The sequence below is a fragment of the Ovis aries genome, chromosome 7, assembly GCF_016772045.2.
Source record: "Ovis aries strain OAR_USU_Benz2616 breed Rambouillet chromosome 7, ARS-UI_Ramb_v3.0, whole genome shotgun sequence".
In the NCBI taxonomy this organism is placed as follows: domain Eukaryota; kingdom Metazoa; phylum Chordata; class Mammalia; order Artiodactyla; family Bovidae; genus Ovis; species Ovis aries.
The window spans coordinates 66,780,697-66,805,354 of NC_056060.1; the positions used below are offsets into that span (position 1 = coordinate 66,780,697).

Consider the following 24,658-nt stretch of genomic DNA (forward strand, 5'->3'; position numbering starts at 1 on the left):
CGTAGAGAGGTTGAATATTGCCCAGTCACAGAGTTAGAAGGTGGCAGCAAATGGGATTTTAAATCAAGGAGGGCCTGAGTTTAAGTTTGAACTCCTGGCTTCTACTCAGTACCATCTTGTAGAGAATCACACTTGGTTGGCACCACCCTGGGCAGATAGAAAGCATACACTGGTGTCCAGGAGGGCACATCACAGGATAAGTTTCTTGCCAATTCTCATTCATGTATTTTGTTCAAAGATAGAAAGAGCATGTAAAAATAATGACTGAGAGGGAAAGCATGCTGCTGTTTGAGCAGTTACTGCATATTAATAGTTCTGAAGTCAAGCCATAGTTCCAGGTCCTGATCTACCACTTAGCTCTACAGTTGTGAAGTGGTGACTTGACCTCTTTATACTTGGCCTCATATCCATGTAACTGGAATAATACCGGTACATACCCTTTAGAATCACTATGAGAACTGAGTAAGAATGGAGCAGTGCTGTTTATACCCAGTCCTTAATTGGTTGCCATGACTAAGCAGGAGCTAAGGGCTGGGAATCTGATAATGACCAGGATGCCCTGGGCTCTGCCCTCAAATTGTGGAGTCTGGAAAACATTACAGGTGAGGCCACAAATCATTAGCATATTTTGTGATCAGCACAGTCATAAGAAAGTACTGGAAGGCACAGGAGTCTCTCAGAGGGACACCTATCCTAGACATAGGAGTCAAGAATATGTGGAAAATAAGAGACCATAGACTCAAAAGTTACATTATTTACCAAGAACTGCCGTGCAGGAAGAAAAAAGGTTGTTCAACCTGGCTGAGGGGGTTGAGACAAGATGATAGAGTAGAAGAATATGAGCTCACCTCTTTGTATGAAAAGTGAAAATCACAATGAACTGTTAAACAGTCATCAACAACAAAAACAACCCACCAGAACCTACCACAAAAGATATCCTACATCCAGTAAAAAGGGAAGAAGCCCCAGTGGAGTGGTAGTGGTAGAAGGGGCACAGTCGTAATAAAATCAAATCCAATACCCACTGGGTAGATGTCCCACAAACTAGAAAATAATTATATTGCACAGGTTCTCCCATAAGAGTGAGACTTCTGAGCCACACATTAGGCTCCCCAGCCTGGGGTTCTGGCAACAGGAGGAGGCGTCCCCAGAGCATCTGGCTTTGAACGCCAGTGGGCTTTGATCACAGGACTGGGGGAAACAGAATGTCCATTCTTGGAGGGCATACACAAGGTCTTGTGCATGTCAGGCCCCTGAGAGCAGTGGGGCGGGTGGGGGGGGGGGGGCGCAGGGGTGGGGAATGGGGAACAATGACCACTTAGGGGCCTGACTAGACCTACCTGCTGGTATCAAAAGATTTCCTGTGTAGGGAGCAGCTGTGGCTCACTGTGGGGACAAAGACACTGGCAGTGGTATTCTGAGGAGTACTCATTGGCATGAGCCCTCCTGGAGGCCACCATTTTTTCATGAAAACCTAGCCCCACCCAACAGCCTGTAGTCTCCATTGCTGGGATGCCAAACAACCAACAGGGTGGGATCACAGCCCTCCTCAGTAGGAAACAGGCTGCTTAAAGTCTCCTGAACACATAGCTGCCTGCTCAACATATCCCTTGACGTGACCCTGTCCACCAGAGGGATAAAATCCAGCTCCACCCAGCAGTGGCCAGGAAGCATTCCCTCTCACTAGGAAGCCTGCATAAGCCTCTAAGACCAGCCTTATTCACCAGGGGGTAGATAGCAGAAACAAGAACTACAACCTTGCATCTTTCAGAATAGACACTGCAAACACAGGAAGCTACACAAAATGAGATGCCAGAGGGAGGAATATACCCCAGACAAAGGAACAGATAAAACCCCAGAAGAACAACTAAGTGAAGTGGAGATCTACCCAGAAACAATTCAGAGTACTGATAGTAAAGATGATCCAGGGATCTCAGAAAAAGAATGGAAGCACACACTAAGAAGATAAAAGAAATGTTTGACAAAGAAGAAATGTTTGTTCTTCTGCCTAAAACAGAAGAACAATACAATAGTTGAACAATACAATACAATAGAAGGAATCAGTAGAATAACTGAAGCAGAAAAATGAATGAGCAGGAAGACAGAATGGTAGAAATCACTGCCGTGGGACAGAATAAAAGAATAAAAAGAAATGAAGACAATCTAAGAGACCTCCAGGACAAAATTAAATGCACCAACATTCACATTATAGGGGTCCCAGATGGAGAAGAGAAAGGACTTGAGAAAATATTTGAAGAGATAGTAGCTGAAAACTTCCCCATCATGGGAAAGGAAACAGTCACCTAAGTCCAGGAAGCACAGGAGTCCCAGGTAGAATAAACCCAGAGCGACATGCCAAGATACACAGTAATCAAATTGATAAAAATTAAAGACAAAATATTGATATTTACCTTGAATGTAAATGGATTTAAATGTATCTAACCAAAAGACACAGATTGGCTGAATGGGTACAAAAACAAGACCTCTATATATATTATGTTGTCTACAAGAAACCCACCTCAGACCTAGGACACATGCAGACTTAAAGTGAAGAGATAGAAAAAGAAAGCTGGAGCAATACTCAACAGATAAAATAGACTTTATAAGAGACAAGGAAGATCACTACATAATAATCAAGGGATCGATCTAAGAAGATATAACAATTATAAATATTTATATTCCCAATATAGAAGCACCACAATACATAAAGCAAATGCTAACAGCCATAAAAGGGTAAATCAACAGTAACACAATAATAGTAGGGGACATCAACACCATATTTATACCAATGGACAGATCCAGACAGAAAATAAAGAAATAAAAACTTTAAATGACACAGTAATCCACACTAGATTGATATTTATAGGAAATTCCACCTAAAAGCAGAATAGACTTTCTTAAGTAATAGAATGAACATGGAACATTCTCCAAGAGAGATCCCACCCTTGATCACAAATCAAGCCTTGGTAAATGTAAGAAAATTGAAATCATATCAAGCATCTTTTCCAGTCACAATGCTATGAGATTAGAAATCAATCACAAGAAAAAGAAAACTGTAAAAAACACAAACACACGGAGGTTAAACAGTACTAAATAACCAAGGAGATCAAACCAATCAGTCCTAAAGGAAATCAACCCTGAGTATTCATTGCAAGGACTGATGCTAAAACTCCAATATTTTGGCCACCTGACATGAGAAGCCGGCTCATTGGAAAAGACTGATGCTGGGAAAGATTGAAGGCAAAAGAAAAAGAGGGCAGCAGAGGATGAGATGTAGACAGCATCACTGATTCAGTGGAGCATACTACAGTCCATGGGGTCATAAAGAGTTGGACATGACTTAGCGGCTAAACAACAACAAACCCACAGCAAACATCATTCTCAATGGTGAAAAATGAAACCATTTCCTCTTCAGTTCTGGAACTAGACAAGGCGTCCACTCTCACCACTGTTATTCCACATAGTTTTGAAAGTCCTAGCGACAGCAATCAGAGAAGAAATAGAAATAAAAGGAATACAAATTGGGAAAGAAGTAAAACTGCCACTGTTTGCAAATGACATGATAACTGTACACAGAAAATCCTAATGATGCATCTGAAAACTGCTTGAGCTCATCAGTGAATTTGGTAAAGTTGCAGGGCACAAAATTAATACATAGAAACTTACTGTATTCCTATACACTTAACAATGAAAGATCACAACAAGAATTTAAGGAAACAATGCCATAACCACTGCAACAAAAAGAATAAAATACCTAGAAATAAACCTACCTAAGAAGGCAAAAGACTGTACTCAGAAACAATAAAGCACTGATGAAAGAAACCAAAGATGACACAAACCGATGGAGGGATACACCATGTTCTTGGATTAAAAGAATCAATATTGTGAAAATGACTATACCACCCAAAGCAATCTACAGATTCAGTGCAATCCCTATTAAGTTACCAATGGCATTTTTAACAGAATTAGAACCTCCAAAATTTACAGTTTGTATAGAAACTCAAAAGACCCTGAATAGCCAAAGTAATCTTGAGAAAGAAAAGTTGAACTGGGAAAATCAAGCTCCCTGACTTCAGACTATCCTATAAAACTACAATAATCAAGACAATATGATACTGGCACAAAAACAGAAATATAGATCAATGGTACAAGATAGAAACCCAAAGATAAACTCACAAACTTGTGTCATGTAATCTATGACAAAGGAGGTAAGAATATACAATGGAAAATAATCTCTTCAATAAATTAGTCCTGGGAAAACCAGACAGCTACATGTAAAATAATGAAATTAGAACATTCTTTAACATCATATTCAAAAATAAAGTGAATTAAAGACCTAAATGTTAGATCAGACACTATAAAACACACAGAGGAAAATATAGGAAAAACACTCTTTGATATAAATCACAGAAAGATCTTTTTTGACCTACCTCCTATAATAAAAATTTAAAATAAATAGGACCTAATTAAACTTTAAAGCTTGTGGATAGCAAAGGAAAGGATAAACAAGATGAAAAGATAACCCTCAGAATGGGAGAAAATATTTGGAAATGGAGCAACTGACAAAGACAGTTGCTTTGGAGGATTAGTCTCCAAAATAAACAGCTCATGCAGCTTAATATCAAAACAAAAACAACCCAATCAAAAAATGGGAAGACCTAGATAGACATTTCCTCAAAGATGACATACAAATGGCCAGGAGGCTCATGGGAATTAGTGATTAGCATCACTAATTATTAGAGAAATGCAAATCAAAACTACAATGAGGTATCACCTCACACTGGTCAGAATAGCCATCATCAAAAAAAAAAAAATCTACAAATAATAAATGCTAGAGAGGGTTTGGAGAAAAGAGAACCCTCTTGCAGTGTTGGTAGGAATATAAATTGATACAGCCATTATGGAGAACAATATGGAGGTTCCTTAAACTAAAAATAGTTTGTCATATGATCCAGCAATCCCACCACTGGGCATTCACCCTGAGAAAACCATAATTCAAAAAGATACAAGTACCCTAGTGTTCATTGCAGCACTGCTTACAACAGCCAGGACATGGAAGCAACCCAAATGTCCATCAACAGATGAATGGATAAAGAAGACATGGTACATGTATGCAATGGATTATTACTCAGCCATAAAAAGGAACAAAGTTGGGTCATTCGTAGAGATGTGGATGGACCTAGAGCCTGTCATACAGAGTGAAGTCAGAAAAACAAATATTGTATACTAATGCATATGTGTGGAATTTAGAAAAATGGTACAGGTTAACCCATTAGCAGGGCAGGAATAGAGGCACAGACGTAGAGAACACACATGCAGATGCAGGAGGGTGAAGGGGAGGGTTTGACAAATTCAGAGATTAGTAATGACATATATACACTACCGTGTGTAGAACAGATAGCTAGTGGGAAGCTGCTGTATAGCACAGGAAGCTCAGCTTGTTGCTCTGTGATGACATAGGTGGGTGAAATAAGAGGGAGTGGGAGGAAGGTCCAAGAGAGATGGGATATATATATATATATCACATATAAGTGATTCATGTCCTTGTACAACAGAAACTTAACACAATATTGTAAAGCAATTGTAGACAATTTAAAAAAGAGAGAGAGAAAAAGGGGAGACGGCCCAAATTATTAAAATTACAAATGAAAATGGAGAAATTACAACCACATTACAGAAATACAAAGGATCATAAGAGACTACTGCATGCAACTATATGCCAACAAAATGGATAACCTAGAAGAAATGGACAAGTTCTTTAAAAGGTACACTCTCCCAAAACTAAGCCAGGGAAAAATAGAAAAAAATGAACAGACCAATTACCAGTGCAGAAATTGAGTCAGTAATTTTAAAACTTCCAAGAAGCAAAAGTCCAGGACCAGATGGCTTCACAGGTGAATTCTACCAAACATTTAGAGATGAATTAATACTTACCTTTTGAAACTACTCCAAAAAATTGCAGAGGAAGGAACACTTCTGAATTCATCCTCTGAGGCCACTATTACCCTGATTCCAAAACCAGATAGATATCATACATGCAAAAAGAAAACCACAGGCAAATATAATCAATACAGAGGCAAAAATCCTGAATAAAACAGTAGCAAACCTACTCCAACAATACAGTAAAAGGAGCATACAGTATGATCAAGTGGGATTTATATCAGGGATGCAAGAATTTTTCAATATCAGCAAATCAGTCAGTGTGATATACCACATCAACAAACTGAAGAATATAAATCATATAATCATCTCAAAAGATGCAGAAAAAGCTTTTCATAATAGTCAACATCCATTTTGGATAAAAATGCTTCAGAGTGACCACAGAAGGAACATATCTCAACGTCATAAAGGTGATATATGACAAACCCACAGCTAACATCACACTCAACAATGAAAAGCTGAAAGTATTTCCTCTAAGATCAGGAATAAGACAAGGAGGTCCACTCTCACTACTTCTATTCAGCATAATTTTGGAAATCCTAGCCACAGCAATCAAAGAATAAATAAATAAATGGAATCCAAACTGTAAAAAAAGTAAAACTGTCACTGTTTGAAGAGGACATGATTCTGTACATAGCAAATCCTTAGCATCCTAAGATGCTACCAGAAAACTACTAGAGCTCATCAGTGAATTTGTATAGTTGTAGGATACAAAATTGATGCATAGAAAGCTGTTGCATTTCTATACACTAACAACAAAAGATTAGAAATAGAAATTGAAAAAAACAATTCCATTTATCATCACATCAAAAAGAATAAAATACCTAAGAATAAATCTACCTAAGGAAGCAAAAACCTATATTCTGAAAACCATAAGACACTGATGAAAGAAAACAAAGATGATGCAGACAGATGGAAAAATATATCATGTTCTTGGATTAAAAGAATCAATATTATGAAAATGGCCATACTAGCCAAGGCAATCTACAGATTTAATGCAATCTCTGTCAAATTACCTATGGCATTTGCCATAGAACTAGAAATCTTTATGGAAACACAAAAGACCCTAAATAGTCAAAGCAGTCTTGAGAAGAGCTGGAGGAATCAGTTTCCCCATCTTCAGACTATACTGCAAAAGTACAGTTGTCAGAACAGTATGGTACTCGTGCAAAAACAGAAATAGACATCAATGAAACAAGATAGAAGGTCCAGAAAAAATCTTAGGCACCTATGGTCAATTAATCTATATCAAAGGAGACAAAACTATATGATGGAGGAAAAACATTCTCTTTTATAAATTGTTTTGGGAGAATTGAACAGTTACATGTAAAATAATGAAATTAGAACATTCTTTAATACCATACACAAATTCGAAATGGGTTAAAGACCTAAAAGTACAAAACCCTTGCAGGAAAACATAGGCAGAACATGGACAAAAATCATAGCAATATTTTTTTTGGCCCTGTCTTCTAGAATAATGAAAATAAAAACAAAAATAAATAAATGGTATCTAACTAAACTCAAAAGCTTTTACCCAGCAAAGAAAACCATAAACAAATGAAGACACAATCCATAGAATGGGAGAAAATATTTGTAAATGATGCACCCCACAAGGAATTAATCTTCAAAATTTACAAACGGCTCATGCAACTCAATATCAAAAAAATAAAAAATAAAAAACAGACATTTCTCCAAAGAAGGCACAGGAAAAGATATTTACCATCGCTAATTATTAGAGAAATGAAAATCAAAACCAAAATGAGATGTCACCTGAGACCAGTCAGAATGGCCATCAAAAAATCTACAAACAGTACATGCTAGAGAGGATGTAGAGAAAAGGGAAGGAACTCTCCTACAATGTTGATAATGTAAAAATGAAAGTGTTAGTCCCTTAGTCATGTCTGACTCTTTGCGACCATGAACTGTAGCCCGCCAGGCTCTTCCATCCATGGGATTCTCCAGGTGAAAATCTAAAAGAGTTACCATGTGATTCAACAATTCTACTTCTGGGCATACATCTAGAGAAATTCATGATTTGGAAGGATACATATACCCCAGTGTTCACTGCAGCACTGTTTACAATAGCCAAGACATGGAAACAATCTAAATGTCAACAGATGAATGGATAAAGAAGCTGTGGTTTGAGATGGTGTCACCTGGAACTTGAGCCAACTGCACAAGGGTATTGGAGGTCTGGTGAGAGACCATGGCCAAGAACAAACTAATAGGGCAGAAGTCTAGGAATGTATTCCACATAGCCAGCCAAAAAAGCTTTAAGGTTAAAAATAAAGCAAAACCAGTTGCCACTAATCATAAGAAGATAAACATTGTGAATGATGAAAAAGTTAACAGAGTGAATAAAGCTTTTGTAGATATACAAAAGAAACTTGCAAACTTCTCAAAAGGCCTTTCCCTTGAACCTCTGCAGAAACAGCTGATTTGTCAGCAGTGTCATGAAATATTACTTAGTTCTTAAAAAGAATGAAATAACCTCATTTCATTGCAAGATGTATAGACCTGGAGATTATTGTACTAACTGAAGTAAGAAAGAACAGAAAGACAAATATCATGATATTCTATTACATGAGGAATCTTTTAAAAAGTGATACAAATGCCCTTACTTACAAAACAAACTCACAGAAGTGGAAAACAAGCCTGTGGTTACCAAATGGGAAAGTTAGGGAGAGGGACAAATTGGGAATTTGGGATTAACATAAACACACTACTATATTTAAAATAGATTAACCAACAAGGTGATGGACAGGGAGGCCCGGCATGCTGCGATTCATGGGGTCACAAAGAGTCGGACACGACTGAGCGACTGAACTGAACTGAACCAAGAAGGACCTACTGTATAGCACAGGGAACTCTGCTCAATATTCTGTAATAACCTAAATGGGAAAAGAATTTTGGGAGGGATGCTCAAGAGGGAGGGGACATAGATATACCTATGGCTGATTAATGTTGATGTTTGGCAGAAACCAATACAAACTGTAAATCAATTATCCTTCAATTTAAAATAATTTTAAAAAGAATAGATATATATGTATGTATCACTGATAAAAACACAAAGCAATGAATAAAAAATAATCATAAGGGGGGAAAAAAATGTGACCCAAACTCCAATTTATTACCACAGCAGTGTTCTTCTTACCCAGTTTGATGCAGAGATTAAACCTCCCCTGAGAATTATTTGTTGTCAAGAGAGAAGGGAGACTCCTGACATCTAGCAAGGAGAGAGGAGATCAGGAGGTGTTCAGGGGGGCAGTGGAGTGAGAAGAGAGATTCAGCAAGTTAAAGGCTACTGAAAACCTGTCTCTGTGTTTTTCCTGTAAAATATTAAGATCTATCATTTTGTTGGGATTTTACCTTTTCCTAACTACTAGTATTTGATACTTTATTAGAGAAGGACTGCTTTCATTATTAAAGGACAACTCCTAGGCAAAGTGCCATCCAAGTAAGCCTTGAATGTTGAGTGGGAGTTTGCCAGGCCCTGAGGTAGACTAGCCGGACGCAGAATTCTAGGCAGAGGGGACTCATGCACGTGCCAGAGGGCAGTTCACCTGAGTGTATCCATAGAGCACAAGTGGCACACGGAGGCAGGGATGAGGTTTCTGTGGCCCATGTCTAACTGTTAATCAGTCTTGTGAGCACTTGGTGTGTAGCACTGCCAATCTTTTAAATGATGTTCTCAAGCTCACAGTAAATGTCTCTGCTTCAAACCTTAGAAATGCAGGAAAAATGATAGATCGCGTGAAGCTAAAGGTCACCAGGAACCACTGGCAGCAGTGCAGTATTTATTGCAAGGCCCACCAAGGGTCTTCTGAATTGACTATGGTCGAAATCAGCATAAGTCTTCACCAGATGAACTGGTTGGACATCTCCTATGCCTTATGAGACCAAGGAGGTGTTGTGCTGTTGAGGAGGAAAAATAAAAATCTAAGGAGATTTGTGAAGTTTGTTAAAATAACCACTACAATTACAACCACAGTAATTATCCTCCAATTAAAATAATTTTTTTCGAAAAAGAAAAATAAACCACTCCATTAATTGAACGTGTGAAAGTAAGTGTATTCAACCCCAGGCCTTTATGTGTATCACATATATGATTTATATCCAGTGTTCAGATGAGGAAAGGGAGACTCAGAGGGGCTAGTTACCCCCCTAGTTTTCAAGGAGGCCGTGGGATAACTGCCCCGTTTTTATTTCATAGCTGATCTTTAAGAGGAAAGAACACTAGCGAGATCTGCCAATTTTTGCTTTAAAAAGACATGTCTGTCAAACTTGTAGGTGGAAACTGAGACCAACGTCCTGCAGGATGGCTCCCTCATCGACCTGTGCGGGGCCACCCTGCTCTGGAGGACGGCAGATGGCCTCTTTCACACCCCAACCCAGAAGCACATCGAAGCCCTGCGGCAGGAGATCAATGCGGCCCGGCCGCAGTGTCCAGTGGGGCTCAACACCTTAGCCTTCCCCAGCATCAACAGAAAAGAGGTGGTGGAGGAAAAGCAGCCCTGGGCGTATCTCAGCTGCGGCCACGTGCACGGCTATCACAACTGGGGCCATCGCAGCGACACGGAGGCCAACGAGAGGGAGTGTCCCATGTGCAGGACAGTGGGCCCCTACGTGCCGCTCTGGCTCGGCTGCGAGGCAGGCTTTTACGTAGACGCGGGACCGCCCACTCACGCTTTCACCCCTTGTGGACACGTGTGCTCAGAGAAGTCTGCGAAATATTGGTCTCAGATCCCGCTGCCTCACGGAACTCACGCCTTTCATGCCGCCTGCCCTTTCTGTGCCACACAGCTGCTTGGGGAACAGAACTGCATCAAATTGATTTTCCAAGGTCCAGTTGATTGATGCCCTCAAGAGCCATCAACGACTTTATTAACAAGTTACTGTGAAGATTTTGCCACTAACTCTAGATTTTACCTTTTTATAATGCCGTTTATTAGGGGGAGGGGGGTCCTGAAGCTGGGAAGAAAGAGGGGCACGGTGATGAAACATGCCAGGCATTGACCGTAACAGTGATGTGTTGCATGCTCACAACAGCGGCATCATCATTGAAGTGTGCTTGATTAAACCGTAATACCTTTGTAACAATTGGATTTAAAATGCCATGCTTTCATTTCAACCTTGGGGTTTCTTTGGTAAACTGGGACAGGAATGTAAATCCTGTTTTAAAACTCCAGAAGAAATGTATTCAAAAGTTGTTGGCTCTTAATTGCAACCTTCGGTGCTGCGTGGTGTAGATTTTAGTCATGCCATGTCTGGAAATACTTAATACAGATTAGAATCTGACTAGATGCCAAACGGGTGGCTCTGTAAGATGATGTTGGGGACAGGAGACCTTAAGTACAGGTGGTTGTTTTGAAATCTGGGGCTTTTTAAATTTTTCTTTTGAGGGGAGGGAATATGTTGTCATTATTATTATTATTTTTTTTTTTAACTTCAGTGGAATTTAATTACTTTATACACACATCCATCAAATCCCTTAGCATTTCAAACAAAGAATTTTCTATAACTTTTTGGTCTGCCTTTTGTTATTTTTGATCTGCCGTGGTCTGTGTCCCTGACACTCATCTTGCATGGGTAGAACTATTTGGTTGATTAAAATGTAACAACTCTTATTAAACATTCATTAAATGAGGGTGATTACTGCAGCAGGAAACATGGCCCAGGTTATATAATACCAAGTTCATTTGCTTACTGAATAATTGAAGAGTGATTAGAAATAAGGTTTTACTCTTTAAAACCACTTGTTGGGGTTTCCTAAGTTTTTCTTAAGAAAGCCAAAATTCTGTGAACTTAAAAGCAACGTATTACAACGATGCAGTCAGTTTTGTTCGCTCCCCTTCTGCCATCTGTCGCCTTCCACTGCAGCTTACAGAGCCCTGTAAGTTTTGAAAATGTTTGCAAATCAAACTAAATTTAAATGTAATCATTAGATACACAACACCAAGTGGTACATCTGCAGAGAGCATTTGAAATTCCTGATTTCAAGAGAGCAAATGAGTGTTTACTGAGGAATAATTAAATCAGAATTTCATATGAGCTCCACCAGCCCTCTCTGTTAGTTTCATTTCATTTTTGAATAATAATTCTTGGATGTTCGTTCTCTGTGCTCCGTACCAGTGTATCACCATTCCCATGAAGCAAAGATCCTTCAGGACATGCCCCTGCCAGAGCTGGCTGGGATGAAAGATTCCTGCCACATGGAGCAACTATGTTTAAATTAACATCTTAAATTGACCATTGCAGATTCGTGCCGCAATTTTTTAACCTTTGGAAAGATATATAATTTATATGATTCTAATATACTGTATTCCTGTTCTAATTGGATTTTTCCATGGTTTGCCTGCTAGCAAATATTTTGCCTATTTTCATTTGTTCTAACCCATTTTGAAAGCCCTTTTCCTTAACATGATAAGATCTATTCATCTTGATTGCTGCTGCTTAAGTTGATTTAATATATAAAAAGTTCAGCCTCTAAGTTTTCAAATAGCTTTACTTCTTAGTGGAGATGATTATTTGATGAGGTGGTTTTGTTTTGGTAATTTTTAAGTGCTGTGAAAATTCAACAACAGTCCTCTTATTGATAGCTTCCTGTATTCTGTATAGCTTGCTCAACCTGCAGACAGAGAATGAAAGAAAAAAATGAAATTGCCCAGAATATCGAATGCCTTTTGACATACCCAGAGTCTCCCATGGTTAGCTTTTACAAGTGCAGTCTGTGCCGCTTTAGGCTCCACAAAATGATGCAGGGAGCACACAGTCCCTTTTCTTGCCATATGAAGAAGGTGATTTGAGGAGTCTTGATACCCTGAAAAGCATCTTGTAAGATAAATAGGTAATATCTAGCCTTTCTAGATGCAAGACTATCAAAAACTTTTTTTTTTTCCAAAAAGTTACCATCGGATATAATTTTCTGTTTCAAGGACTGTAGTAGTTAAAGTGTAGTACTTCTACATGCAGCCATAGTTATGTTCCAACTTGAAAGCTTTGACTTTTAGTAAGCTTGGGTAAGAAATTCCAAGCTCTTGGAAGGGGTAACAGTGACCCACCCTATTAGTGCCACATTTTTTCTTCTGACTTCCAAGTGAGATTCCCTTTCCCCTGCCTGGGGAACCACATCCAGGTCGCACCTCTGTAGAAGGAAGCCAGGCTCATCTTGGCCACTTCCAGTAAGATCTTCTAATGTTGATTAATGAGACTCCCCCTACCCCCTATATTTGAGAGCAATTTCATTTGTGAGAATAAAGAACTCTAACTCAGAGTCGAGTCATATAGTTCAGAAAAGGTAACTTCTCAGAGGTCATGCCTGTTATTATGTCTTGCTTGACATCACATTCAAGGACAAATCCCACTTCCCAGGTGTATACATAGGAAATTGCAGACCAGTTATCTTGATCTCAGCCTGACCAAAATGCCTTTTGTGACTACATTTCCAGAAAAACCCCAGTGATGTATTCCCATAGTTTTCCACCCCCCAATTGTTTATGCCAGTGTATTACCAAAAAAGAAGAAGAAAAAGAAAAAAGAGTTCAGAGTTAATGGGATACAACCCTGAATATTTTTCTAGCCTGGAATTTTTTTTTTATTATCACTAATTGGTGCTGCCAGGTCATGCATGCTGCAACTCTACATTTTCCTTATTTGGTTTCGCTTTTTGCAAGAAGGGCTACAGTTCACATGGCAGAATAAGTATTATGCTTTCTGTGTTTTTTGTTTCTAACTGTAGCCCAAAAGAATGAAAATCTTTTAATATAAATAGCATATTTATCATTCCTCGATAGTTAATTATAGAGTTTGGTACCTTTGTGCCTCAGGGAAGCCACGTGACATAACTGGTTATAGAATTTCAGGGTTAGGGTTTAAAGAAAGGAGAAAGCCATTGGAAAAATGATGGGCTCCATTAAGGAGACTAATGAATCTGGATGCAGAAATATGCCAGGAACTGGCATACACATGATTGTAGTAGATTTTATTTCCAGGATCAGTAGGGAAATTATTTTTAAATTATTACATCTACTATATTAGCAAAGTTGAGGAGAACTCTTTTCTTCATAAAGCTTCAGTGCTTTGTTTTTGCTTACATTAAAAAAAAAATTTTTTTTCTACCCCTGCTGTTTGGGAGCTCAGTATTGTTATTTGGGCACTTTTTGAGAATTTAAAAAGGAGCATGTTTTCTCCTTCTTAATTTAAGTGTAACATAGGTTACAGAGTTGTTACTTGCAGTTCTATGATTTTGATCAATGTTCCTTTTTAAATCCATTCTGTTCTTTGGATTGAAAGGATATGTGATCACAACTTTGTTAATGCTGGCTAAAAAACGCTTGTCAGCTTCATGCAGTCCTGCCTTGTAACAGTGGAATTTCTGATAGACAAACGACAGAATCTTGATTTTAAGCCGGATCCAGCTCTGTTCCTTTGGCTGTAGCTCTTACATCCCCACGGTTTAGCCTTCATGGGCAGAGGGTATGAAGTTCCTCCTTGAGTGCTAGAAGGAGAGCATGGCTCTTTTATCATTTCTTTATGACCCAGTCAAAGACCAGTAAGACAACTCCAGAACCTTTTTAAAAGAATGTAAGCATTATTGAAGCAGTAAAACAGAAGGTTCAGTATTTCTTTTTAGTAGAACTAATATCCTCTCAAGTTTTCACCCTTATGCAGAATCCCTAGAGGAAGATAGGGAAAAGCAAATATTTTTCCAGTTCTACTTAACTGTTTCTAAACAAACAAAAGCTCAATGAAAGGGAAGTTGTTTCTTTTTAGCTGAGATGACAGATTGTTTCTCTGTATTAAATAGTCTAGAAGCTAAGAGGGTGGTCATATTTACCATGTATAGTGTTATGAGCAGTTAAATTTTATGGATATATTTGTAAAACTGTTCTTTTATATTTCATGTCAAATTGAAAAGTTTATTTCTTCACTATTGTATCTGTGGAAATACAAGCCATTTTACAGGAAAAAATCTTCAAAAACTATTAAATGGATCTCGGTATCTTTGTGAGTCATTGTCTTCATCAGACCGTTCAGTAGGAAGTAAATAGAAAAGTAGACTTGACTTCTGCATTTTTCAGACTTTCAGGTTGATCCCAAACAGTTGAGCTGATCATTGTTTTATATTCTGCACAATACCTATTTAAATCTAGATTCTGAAAATCTCAATTTTATTATTTGAAAAATTCCATTGGTGTTTATATTTGTGGTATTACCTCACAGTCAAATCTAACTTTCAGGAGAATTTAACTTGGCTTGTAGAATTAATGGATTTTCTGCATGGCCACTAGAGTCACATTGGTACCTTTTTGATAATCTTCATTTACTTTTTAACAGCATAGCATTATGTGTAAGCCTCCAAGAAACTAGTATGTCTTTTCATAACAAAAGGTCTTTATGACAGTTTTTTTTCCTCACCACATTGATATTTAAGGAGTCTTCGTATTGTTGAAGGAAATAGATTTTTCATCCCCTCCCCAAAATACACATTTATATAGGCATTTATTTCAGGATTAAGTATTCTAACACTTTAGTAAATCTAAAATGCCATGTGTTATAGAAAAACATAGCCAGTTACAGTTGGGAGATTACGAGAACAATTCAGTGGGGAAAGAAAAGTATTTAACAGATGGAGCTGGGATAACTAGATATTCACATGCAAAAGAATGAAGTTGGACCCCTTCCTCACACAGTATACAAAAATTAACTCAAAATGGACAGAGGAAAAACTGTAGAAGAGTAAACCTTTGTGACCTTAGTCAATGAGTTCTTAAACATCAAAACCCAAGCAACAAAAGAAAATAAATTGGACTTCAAAACTATTTTGTGTTTCAAAGGACACTGTCCTTTATACTTTGTCAAAAGTAAAAAGACAACCCATACAATGGAAGAAAATATTTGGAAATCATATCTAATAAGGAAATAGTATCCAGAATACTTGGAGATCTCATAACTCATCAAGAAAAGGACAGATGGCCCAGTTTAAAAATGGTCAAAAGATCTGAATAGGTATTTTTCCAAAAAAGATACACAAATGACCAATAAGCATGTACAGATTACCAAGAACATTAGGTATCAGAGAAACGCAAGTGAAAAACCAGAAAAATACCACTTCAAACCCACTGTGAGAGTAGCAAGGGAAGAACAGAATCTGACTCCTTGTTAGATCCGCTTTACTTTAACCTTTGCTCTCCATTGTTTTTGTTACTATAACCACTGAAAGGATGCTGTCTATAAGCCGTAAGCATACATAATGACCTGCCTCTCAGCCTGAAAGTTTAACTAAAATGCTTTGTTCAGCTCACCGGGAGACATTCTGACCCTGCCCACTTGTGAAAGGTTGCAGAAAAGTTATCCCAGCCCCTCCTCGCTGCTGGCTAATCCAGGAGATATTCTGCAAGGCTTATGGCATTTTTTACTTCCTCACCTTGTCCCTCTCTCTGTTCTACAAAAGATACTAGCATCCAGACCCGGATAAGACTAGAAACACTTGTCTGTCATCTTCTCAGATGCCCAGCTTTTCAAATAAAGTCATTGTTCTTTCTGTTCATTGCCTCAATACCTCATCTCCTGATTATTTGCCTGTCATGCGGCAAACAGACCAAGCTTGGATTTGGTAATAGCTAAAATCAGAAAGACAGTAACAAGTGTTCAGAATGTGTTGAAAAATTGGAATTTTCATGCACTGTTGGTAGAATTATAAAATGGTACCTGATGGCTCAGATGGTAAAGAATCCGCCTGCAATGCAGGAGACTAGGGTTCGATCCCTGGGTTGGAAAGATCTCCTGGGGAAGGGAATGGCTACCCACTCCAGTATTCTGGCCTAGAGAATCCCATGAACAAAGGAGTCTGGCGGGCTATAGTCCATGGTTTTGCAAAGAGTTGAACATGAATGAGCGACTTAAGCACTCACACAGCAGCCACTTTGGAGCTAATAGTATATAGCTCCTCAAAATGTAAAATAGACAGTTACCCTGTGACCCAGCATTTTCACTCCAGAAAAGTGAAAGTGACTCAGTCGTGTCCAGCTCTTGGTGACCCCCATGGAATCCCCCTATATAGTCCATGGAATACTCCAGGCCAGAATACTGGAGTGGGTAGCTTTTCCCTTCTCCAGGGGATCTTCCCAACCCAGGGATCAAACCCAAGTTTCCTGCGTTGCAGGTGGATTCTTTACCAGCTGAACCACAAGGGAAGCCCAAGAATACTGGAGTGGGTAGCCTATCCCTTCTCCAGCGGATCTTCCCAACCCAGGAATCGAACTGGGGTCTCCTGTATTGCAGGAGGATTCTTTCCCAACTGAGGTATCAGGGAAGCCCTATTTTCATTCCTAGTGTGTACCAAAGAGAATTGTGAAACCAAGCCAGGACCCTGTGGGCTATCCGGGGTATAGATCCTTTCTTTTCATGTCCCAGTTAATAGTTTGTAGGAAAGAGGCTTTGTTCAGCCTGCCCTGAGTTCCAAAGGGTGAATTCGAACTGTTGCTAATCAGAAAAGGGAGGGGATGCAGAAACAAAGAGCAGTCAAGAATCAGTAGTGCAGTAACATGGCAGGGTCCTGGTTCCTTCTCAAGGAATAGACACAACAACATATCTTTGAGTTCTTCTGCAGGAACTAAGGCCCCCACTACTTAGCTGGGGACTAAGGGAACTGTCCTCTATCCCCCACCTGGATAGAGGATGGTAACTTATGGCTGAGCCAAGATTCCTGGAGCACCACCTTGTTACCTCTCTACCAACTAATCACACCCTGCAGCACTCACCTGAAATTATGCCTGTAAAATCTTGTCCCCAGAAACCACCAGAGAACTCAGGAGTTTAGTTTTCTTTTATCATGAGCCACCCTGTCCTTGCATGGTCCTGCAGCAGAACTGTCTCTGCTCTGGATTCTGATGTTTTGGTTTGTTTGGCTCACTGTGCATCAGGCACACGAACTTGTGTGTGGTAACAGTAGTGACCACAGTTGCACAACTCTGAATATACAAAAAGCAACTGAATTTTATACTTTTAAGGGATGACTTATGATATGTGAATTATATGTCAAAGCTAATTTTTAAAAGATAAATACTGAATTCAGAGATGTTAGAAAAATGTGATTCCTAGAATTGACTATAGTAGCCATGTAGCAAAGGAAACCACAAATAAAAGGTAAAGACAACCTGAAGACTGGGAGAAAACATTTGTAAATAATGCAATGACAAGGAGTTCATTTTCAAAATATACAAATAGCTCCTACAACTCAACAACAACAACAACAAAAAAAAACAATCAAAAAATGGGCAGAAGACCTAAATAGACATTTCTCCAAAGACATGCAGATGTCCAAAAGGCATCTGTTCAGAATTACTAATTATTAGAGAAATGGAAGTCATTGAGATACCACCTCACATCAGTCAAAATAACCATAATTTTAAAATGTACAAATAAGTGCTGGGGAGGCTGTGGAGGAAAGGGAACCCTCCTGCACTACTGGTAGGAGTGTACATTGGTGCAGCCACTATGGAAAACAGTATAGAGGTTTCTTATAGAGTTGCCATATAATCCAATAATCCCACTCCTGGATATATATCCAGACCAAACTCTAATTCAAAAAGATACATGCACCCCAATGTCCCTAGAAGCACAATAACCACAACAGCCAAGACATGAAAGCAAACTAAATGTTCATCAACAGATGAATGGATAAAGAAGATATGCTATATATATGCGTATATATACACACAATGGAATGCCACTTGGCCATAAAAAAAATGAAATAATGCCATTTGTAGCAACAAGGATGAACCTAGATATTATCATACTAAGTGAGGTAAGTCAGAAAGACAAATATCATATGATATTACTCATATGGGAATCTAAAATATGACACAGATGAACTTATCTATGAAACAAAAACAGACTCACAGACATAGAGAACAGACTTATGGTCGCCAAGGGGGAGGGATGGATTGGGAGTTTGTGATTAGCAGATGGACACCATTATATATAGAATGGATAAACAACAAGGTCCTACTCTGTATGTGTGTGTGTAACAACCGTTTTGCCGTACAGCAGTAATTAACACACTATAAGTCAACTATATGTCAATAAAATTAAAATATAGTACCACATACTTTCTTAGTCATTGAGATAAAAATATTCAAGATCCTCAAATTTTTGCCTATCTTGAGATGTTTTCCAAAGTCTTACAACATAGATCATTTCTTTCTATCTTGCTTCCACTGGTCATTAGCTAAAGAGAATATACACATAAGCCTACTTAAAAGATTATAAGAGAGCATCATATTCTTAAGGACTGTCTGTTTTTGCTCTCAGGATGAAAAAATAGAACACTATTTCTGAATGAATAGAATGCTGTTTTAAAGAATAGAATGCTATTCTGAGACCTCAAAATTGACTTTCTTTCAAAGCAAAAACTTTTATAACCAAAATAAAAGCCAACAGAGTCCACTGTAAAAACAAGCAAACAAACAAACAAAAAAAAAACCCTACTAAGTATGAACTTCATAATCCCACCACCCAGAGAAAAACACTTAATATTTAGAGGCTTATCTTTTCTAAACTTAGATAAATTTTAATTGTGACTTCAATTTCAGTCTTACTCTTAGTTATTTGATTACAAGAACTTTTTAATGTCAATTAGGAAATAGGTTTTGGGGACAGAGGGAAACATGATGACTTATATGTTCTGTAGTGGGTTTCTCGGTAAACAGCTCCAGAAGAAAGTTCTCCTTCCCAGAGACACAAAATGTGCCCAAGACTGGCAAAATAAGACCACAGTGGTTATGGCTGCCAAAGTTGTAAGCCTGAGAAAGCCATGTTCAAACTGTTGTGGTCCCCTGAACACCCATTGCCAATTGTGGGACTTGCACTGGAATGCCCCAAGAGACTAGTCTTAAGCATTGCTTACTTCTTTTATCTTTTAAACACGTTCTAGTTGAATATCAAGGTTATTCTTATTAAAAAGCTATCATGGACTTTCTTTTTTGCCTAATTCCATGTTTAAACTTAAGCTTACATCAGCGTGCCAAGAAATGTTGCTTATAATGCAGATTCCTTAGTTCCATCAACAGAGGCTGATATTCCAGTTCTCAATCTCTCCAGGAATTTACATTTGACAACCTAGGTGACCGAGAAGACTGCAGGTAATCCACGTTCCATGCTTTGAGAAATTCTTCAGCTAAATGACTGTGTTGATTGTATGCCTCTGTGGTTGAAATAACTAATTCCACTCTGTGGATTTGGTTCTCTGCCGGGGTCCAGCCCTGGTGGATCCAGGGAATTCGAAGGTGGGGACGGCGTCGGCGTCCTTGGAAAAATACATATTTAATTACAGATATATAGAGAGATTAGAAACGGATAGTGTAGTAGGAAGATTAGTGGAGAAAAAGAGGCTGAATAACTTGGATTACGTGGAATAGCATCCACACTCCAGATGGGAATTCAGCCAGAAAAACAAGGAGCAAGAAAGAACGACGTGGGGGTATCAGTCTTTCCGGAAACTGATCCGATTTCTTTAGTTTGGGGTTTGCTTATATACCTTTTGTTACACATAGGGATGAATACAGAGTCACACGGGAATCAGCAGTCCTGACCTTTATCAAAATCAGGTGCTTCACATAAATGTATAAAAAAAAGGTCTTAGGGATATTACATCATCTTCTGGCCATGAGTGAGACCTGCTGACATTTTATGATCCTTTCTTTCACATAACCAAAAAACTTATTTCTTAAAGGGTGTGTTTTCTTAAACCAGGCACCACCCTCCAAATAAAGTTACATTCCTATAGGGTGAGGGTGTAGTGAGTTACAATAAAGAAAGGAACTTATTTAACCCAAGGTTAACATGATTAATCTTAAAGGTTAATACTTATTTCTCCTATATGCTTAAAGGTTAATACTTATTTCTCCTATATGTTAGTTATATTCATTATAAGGGCAGGGAATATGGAGATTTAGCAGCAAACATCAGCCCAACAAATGAAAATCCTTTCACCAATGTTCCCCTTAAGATCTATTTAGTCTTAAGATAGTAATAAAGTTACATTTTTACATAGCAAGGACACAGTGATTTATAACAAAGCACAGTGATCTATTACAAAAGAGAAAATCCATTAACTCAAAAAGTCTAGTATTGCTAACCTTAAAAACTACTGTATTTCCTTTTCTATATTTCAAATACATTGATTAATATATTCCCAGGTGCCTAAGGATATGGAGGCCTGGCAGCAATCATTGACTCAACAAGAAGAAAAAGCCCTATGCTAATTAAGACTCTCAAAATACTCCAAAACTCTCTGTGCTGTTTATGGTTGAGAGGTAGTAAACAATCATGTGGCAGGAGTATGGATAATCCTGTCACACAAGCTAGTCTGTCAGCAGAGAGGTTTGACCTGAGACATCCTTGTCCTACCCAAAGCAGGGAATTAGCAGCAATTATTGACACAACAAATGAAAAACCCTTCACCAATATAATTCCTAACCAACCCACTATACTAATAATTTCCAACTCCCCAAGAGAATTTGCCTTTAGTAAGTCTAAAACATCTCGTGCCTCTCAGGTTGGGAGGCTGTAAACAATCACATGTGGCCAGACGAACCTATACAGGCGGGCTAGATAACCTTCAGAGGAGTCCGTAAGCTGAAACACTCTTGTCACGCCCAGGAATTTTTATTGCCTTGGAGCTGCATGTTTACTCCTCCGAGAGAAACGGTTATGGGGGAGAGCCCCCATAAAGTCAGAGGTGTAGGTGAGAGCATAAAACAGACTCTGGTTTTAGGGTTAGATGCTCGGGAACAAGAGGTTTCCTGAGGCTTGATCACGCCTTTGCGTATGCCAAGCCTCCTTCCTCATGACCTTTGCCATGGGCGGAGTTCCTCACGCTGGCCCCTGGCAGTTCTCCCAACCAAGTTTCGTAGGAACTTGAGGTGTATGGACCCACATAGAGATGGGAATGAATGGCCTCACAAGTCAAGTGTTCTTCCTACCCTGTGATTCTAACTTCCACTTTCTATCACATGACTGGACCTTACTCAGCTTCACTGCTTCTTTTCTAAACTTTTGTTCCTTCTCCTTTAGGACTGATTTAATACATACTTTAACCATTTCTATGTTACAAGGAAAAAAAGCTCCCAAAATTCTCAAATTAGTTTCAGGGAGTTAAGAGTTAAAAATAATTTTGGGAACTTGCTGAGTTTTCACAATTGTTATTTAACGTGATGAAACTTGCCTGGATCAGTAAACTGGATATCATCACAGCACATTTCACAGATTTATGGTTCCTATCACTTAGTGATATATTTCTAGTAAAACTTGGAAGGGAGCCTTTTTTAATCCCAGAGTTTGACTTCTGCATATATTCTGTAAATGTTCTGCTGTTTAGATCCATTGCATTAAACAGACAAGTACTTCCTCATCTATTAAACAGAAGTGGTAATAGGCTTCAACTCCGTGGAGATGTAAAGGTAACATAGTATAGGCACTATGGTACGTAATTGCTCAATAAACAATAGTGGTTTACAATATATTGCTCCCTTGCCAGTGAAACCTGACAGGACCCTATGGTACCCTCCCAGATATGGATACTTTTCATGTTCCCAGTTTATTTTTTGTAGGAAACAGGCTTCATTCCTTTCAATGACTTTCCCTGAGTTCCAAAGGGCAGGTTCACACTGTTGCTAATCAGGGAAGCAAGAGAATGCAGAAACAAAGGAGTAAAAATCAAGAAACAGCAATGCAGGGATGGGCCTGAAGATTATCCATAAATATCACTTATATGTGGAATCTAAAATATGATACAAATGAACTTATTTATGAAACAGATACCAACTCACAGACATAGAAAGCAGGCTTGTGGTTGCCCAAGGGGTAGGGGTGGGAAGACTGGGAATTTGTGATTAGCAGATGAAGATGCAAGCTATTGCATTTCTAAGAACATGGAAAAATAACAAGATACTACTGTATTGTAGAGTTCAGTTCAGTTTAATCGCTCAGTCGTGTCTGACTCTTTGAGACCCCATGGACTGCAGCACACCAGGCCTCCCTGTCCATCACCAATTCCCAAAGTTTACTCAAACTTATGTCCATTGAGTCAGTGATGCCATCCAACCATCTCATCCTCTGTCATCCCCTTGTCCTGCCTTCAATCTTTCTCAGCATCAGGGTCTATACATAATAATATCTTTGAGTTCTCCTGTAGGAACTAAGTGTCCTGTAGGAACTGAGCATCCCCACCTCCCCCCTCCCCCCCCCCAACCCCCCTCCCCACCCTGCAACCAGGTGGAGGTTGATAACTTCAGGCTGAGCACAAAATTCTTTGAACACTGCTCTGTTATGTCACCACCAGTTGGTTAATAAGAAGAAAATCTGCACAAGGTGGGAGATGATGAGGACTGATGCCTTCCCTGAAACGGTTAACGGAAATTAACTTTCCCTTTCTTCTAAGACTGCCATGGTCAAGCAGAATCTTTGGAACTGGTTTTTGGCCTCAAGCCCACTTTCTTCACAAGCTGCCAACCTCCTAAATAAAGCAGCCTTTCCTTTCCAACCAACACTGGTTTCTCAAGCACTGGCTTTCAAGCAGTGAGCAGCTAAACCTCATTTGTTTATATTTCTCAGTGTGTCATCTTTAGAACTTAAAAGTCTTAGAAATTGTTCTCCAAAGAAGGCTCTATAACCTTGACAAACAGTCTAGTACAGTCCATATTTAACAGACCTCCATTTTTTCCTCATATAATGTATTTTAAATTCTTGAGGAAAGCTTTAATTGTTAGGCTTTAGCCATTATGGACCCATTATCACACATTCTCAAGATAACTTATTTTAAATGAAACAAGTGAGCATGAGCCCAATACTGGCCATTATTATTCATGTGGTTCTAAACCCTAATCTTTAAATAAATACACTACTGTTGCTTATGCACTGCTCTGACTTAAATATTTTAATAGTTTTTATGCTGGTGACCACACAATGATATTACTTTATGAAAAGAATTATTTAGCAAATATACTTGTGACTACATATTTACTTGTGTGTATTTACTATATATATACTTGTGACTATTGACAATTATGTAGCACTCTTTGGTAGATGTTTCCTAACTTTAAATGCATTTATATTTGATAGTCTCAGAGTCTCAGTCTGTTTATTAGAATTAGTTATTCACTTGGAATAGTGCACCTCATGGATTGAATGGACAGCAAGATGGATTACCACTCTGTGTTATCTTAGGATCTTTGATTTGCTCTCCTGTTAGTTTCTTGTAGAGTAAGAACACTTAAAACACTACTAACTATACTACTAAATCCGATAAACTAGCAAAATTTCAAGTCCCTCCAGCCCACCAACATTTCCACTGAATGAGAACTCATTTATCTGAACCAACTGATAGCAGTTAGGTTCTTAAAATGTATTTCACAGTCTGGTTAGATTTCTAAATTTGTAGGTTGAAGTTTGCTTTAGAAAATGAAGGATTCAGTGATTAATTGAGTCTAATCAACACAACTAAAAAAAAAAAAAAGCCAATGTGGTCAGTGGGAAGAGCATTGAGTTAGGTATTACTTCCTAGTAATTGTGTGACCTCTAATTAATTGTGTAATCTCAGGCAACTGACTTAATCTCTGCCTGTTTTTCACATAAGAGATGATGAAATTAGAATAAAAATTGATCATATATCAGATCACAAAACAAGTCTCAACAAATTTAAGAGACTGATAATTAA

At 38.5% G+C, this 24,658-nt stretch overlaps 1 protein-coding gene and 1 long non-coding RNA gene across 5 annotated transcripts in view; one reads left to right on the top strand and one right to left on the bottom strand.

Annotated features, from left to right (window-relative positions):
* The window catches only part of PELI2 (pellino E3 ubiquitin protein ligase family member 2), a 189,726-nt gene extending 174,785 nt beyond the window's left edge, over positions 1-14,941 (top strand). For all 3 annotated transcript variants that reach the window (XM_027971888.2, XM_042252565.1, XM_042252564.1), the window contains one exon: positions 10,231-14,941. In XM_027971888.2, coding sequence (XP_027827689.2) covers positions 10,231-10,797 — 567 coding nt within the window. In that variant the 3' untranslated portion in view covers positions 10,798-14,941. The remainder of the gene's footprint in view (positions 1-10,230) is intronic.
* LOC132660055 (uncharacterized) overlaps positions 1-24,658 on the bottom strand; it is a 49,088-nt gene that overhangs the window by 3,542 nt on the left and 20,888 nt on the right. The window lies entirely within an intron of this gene.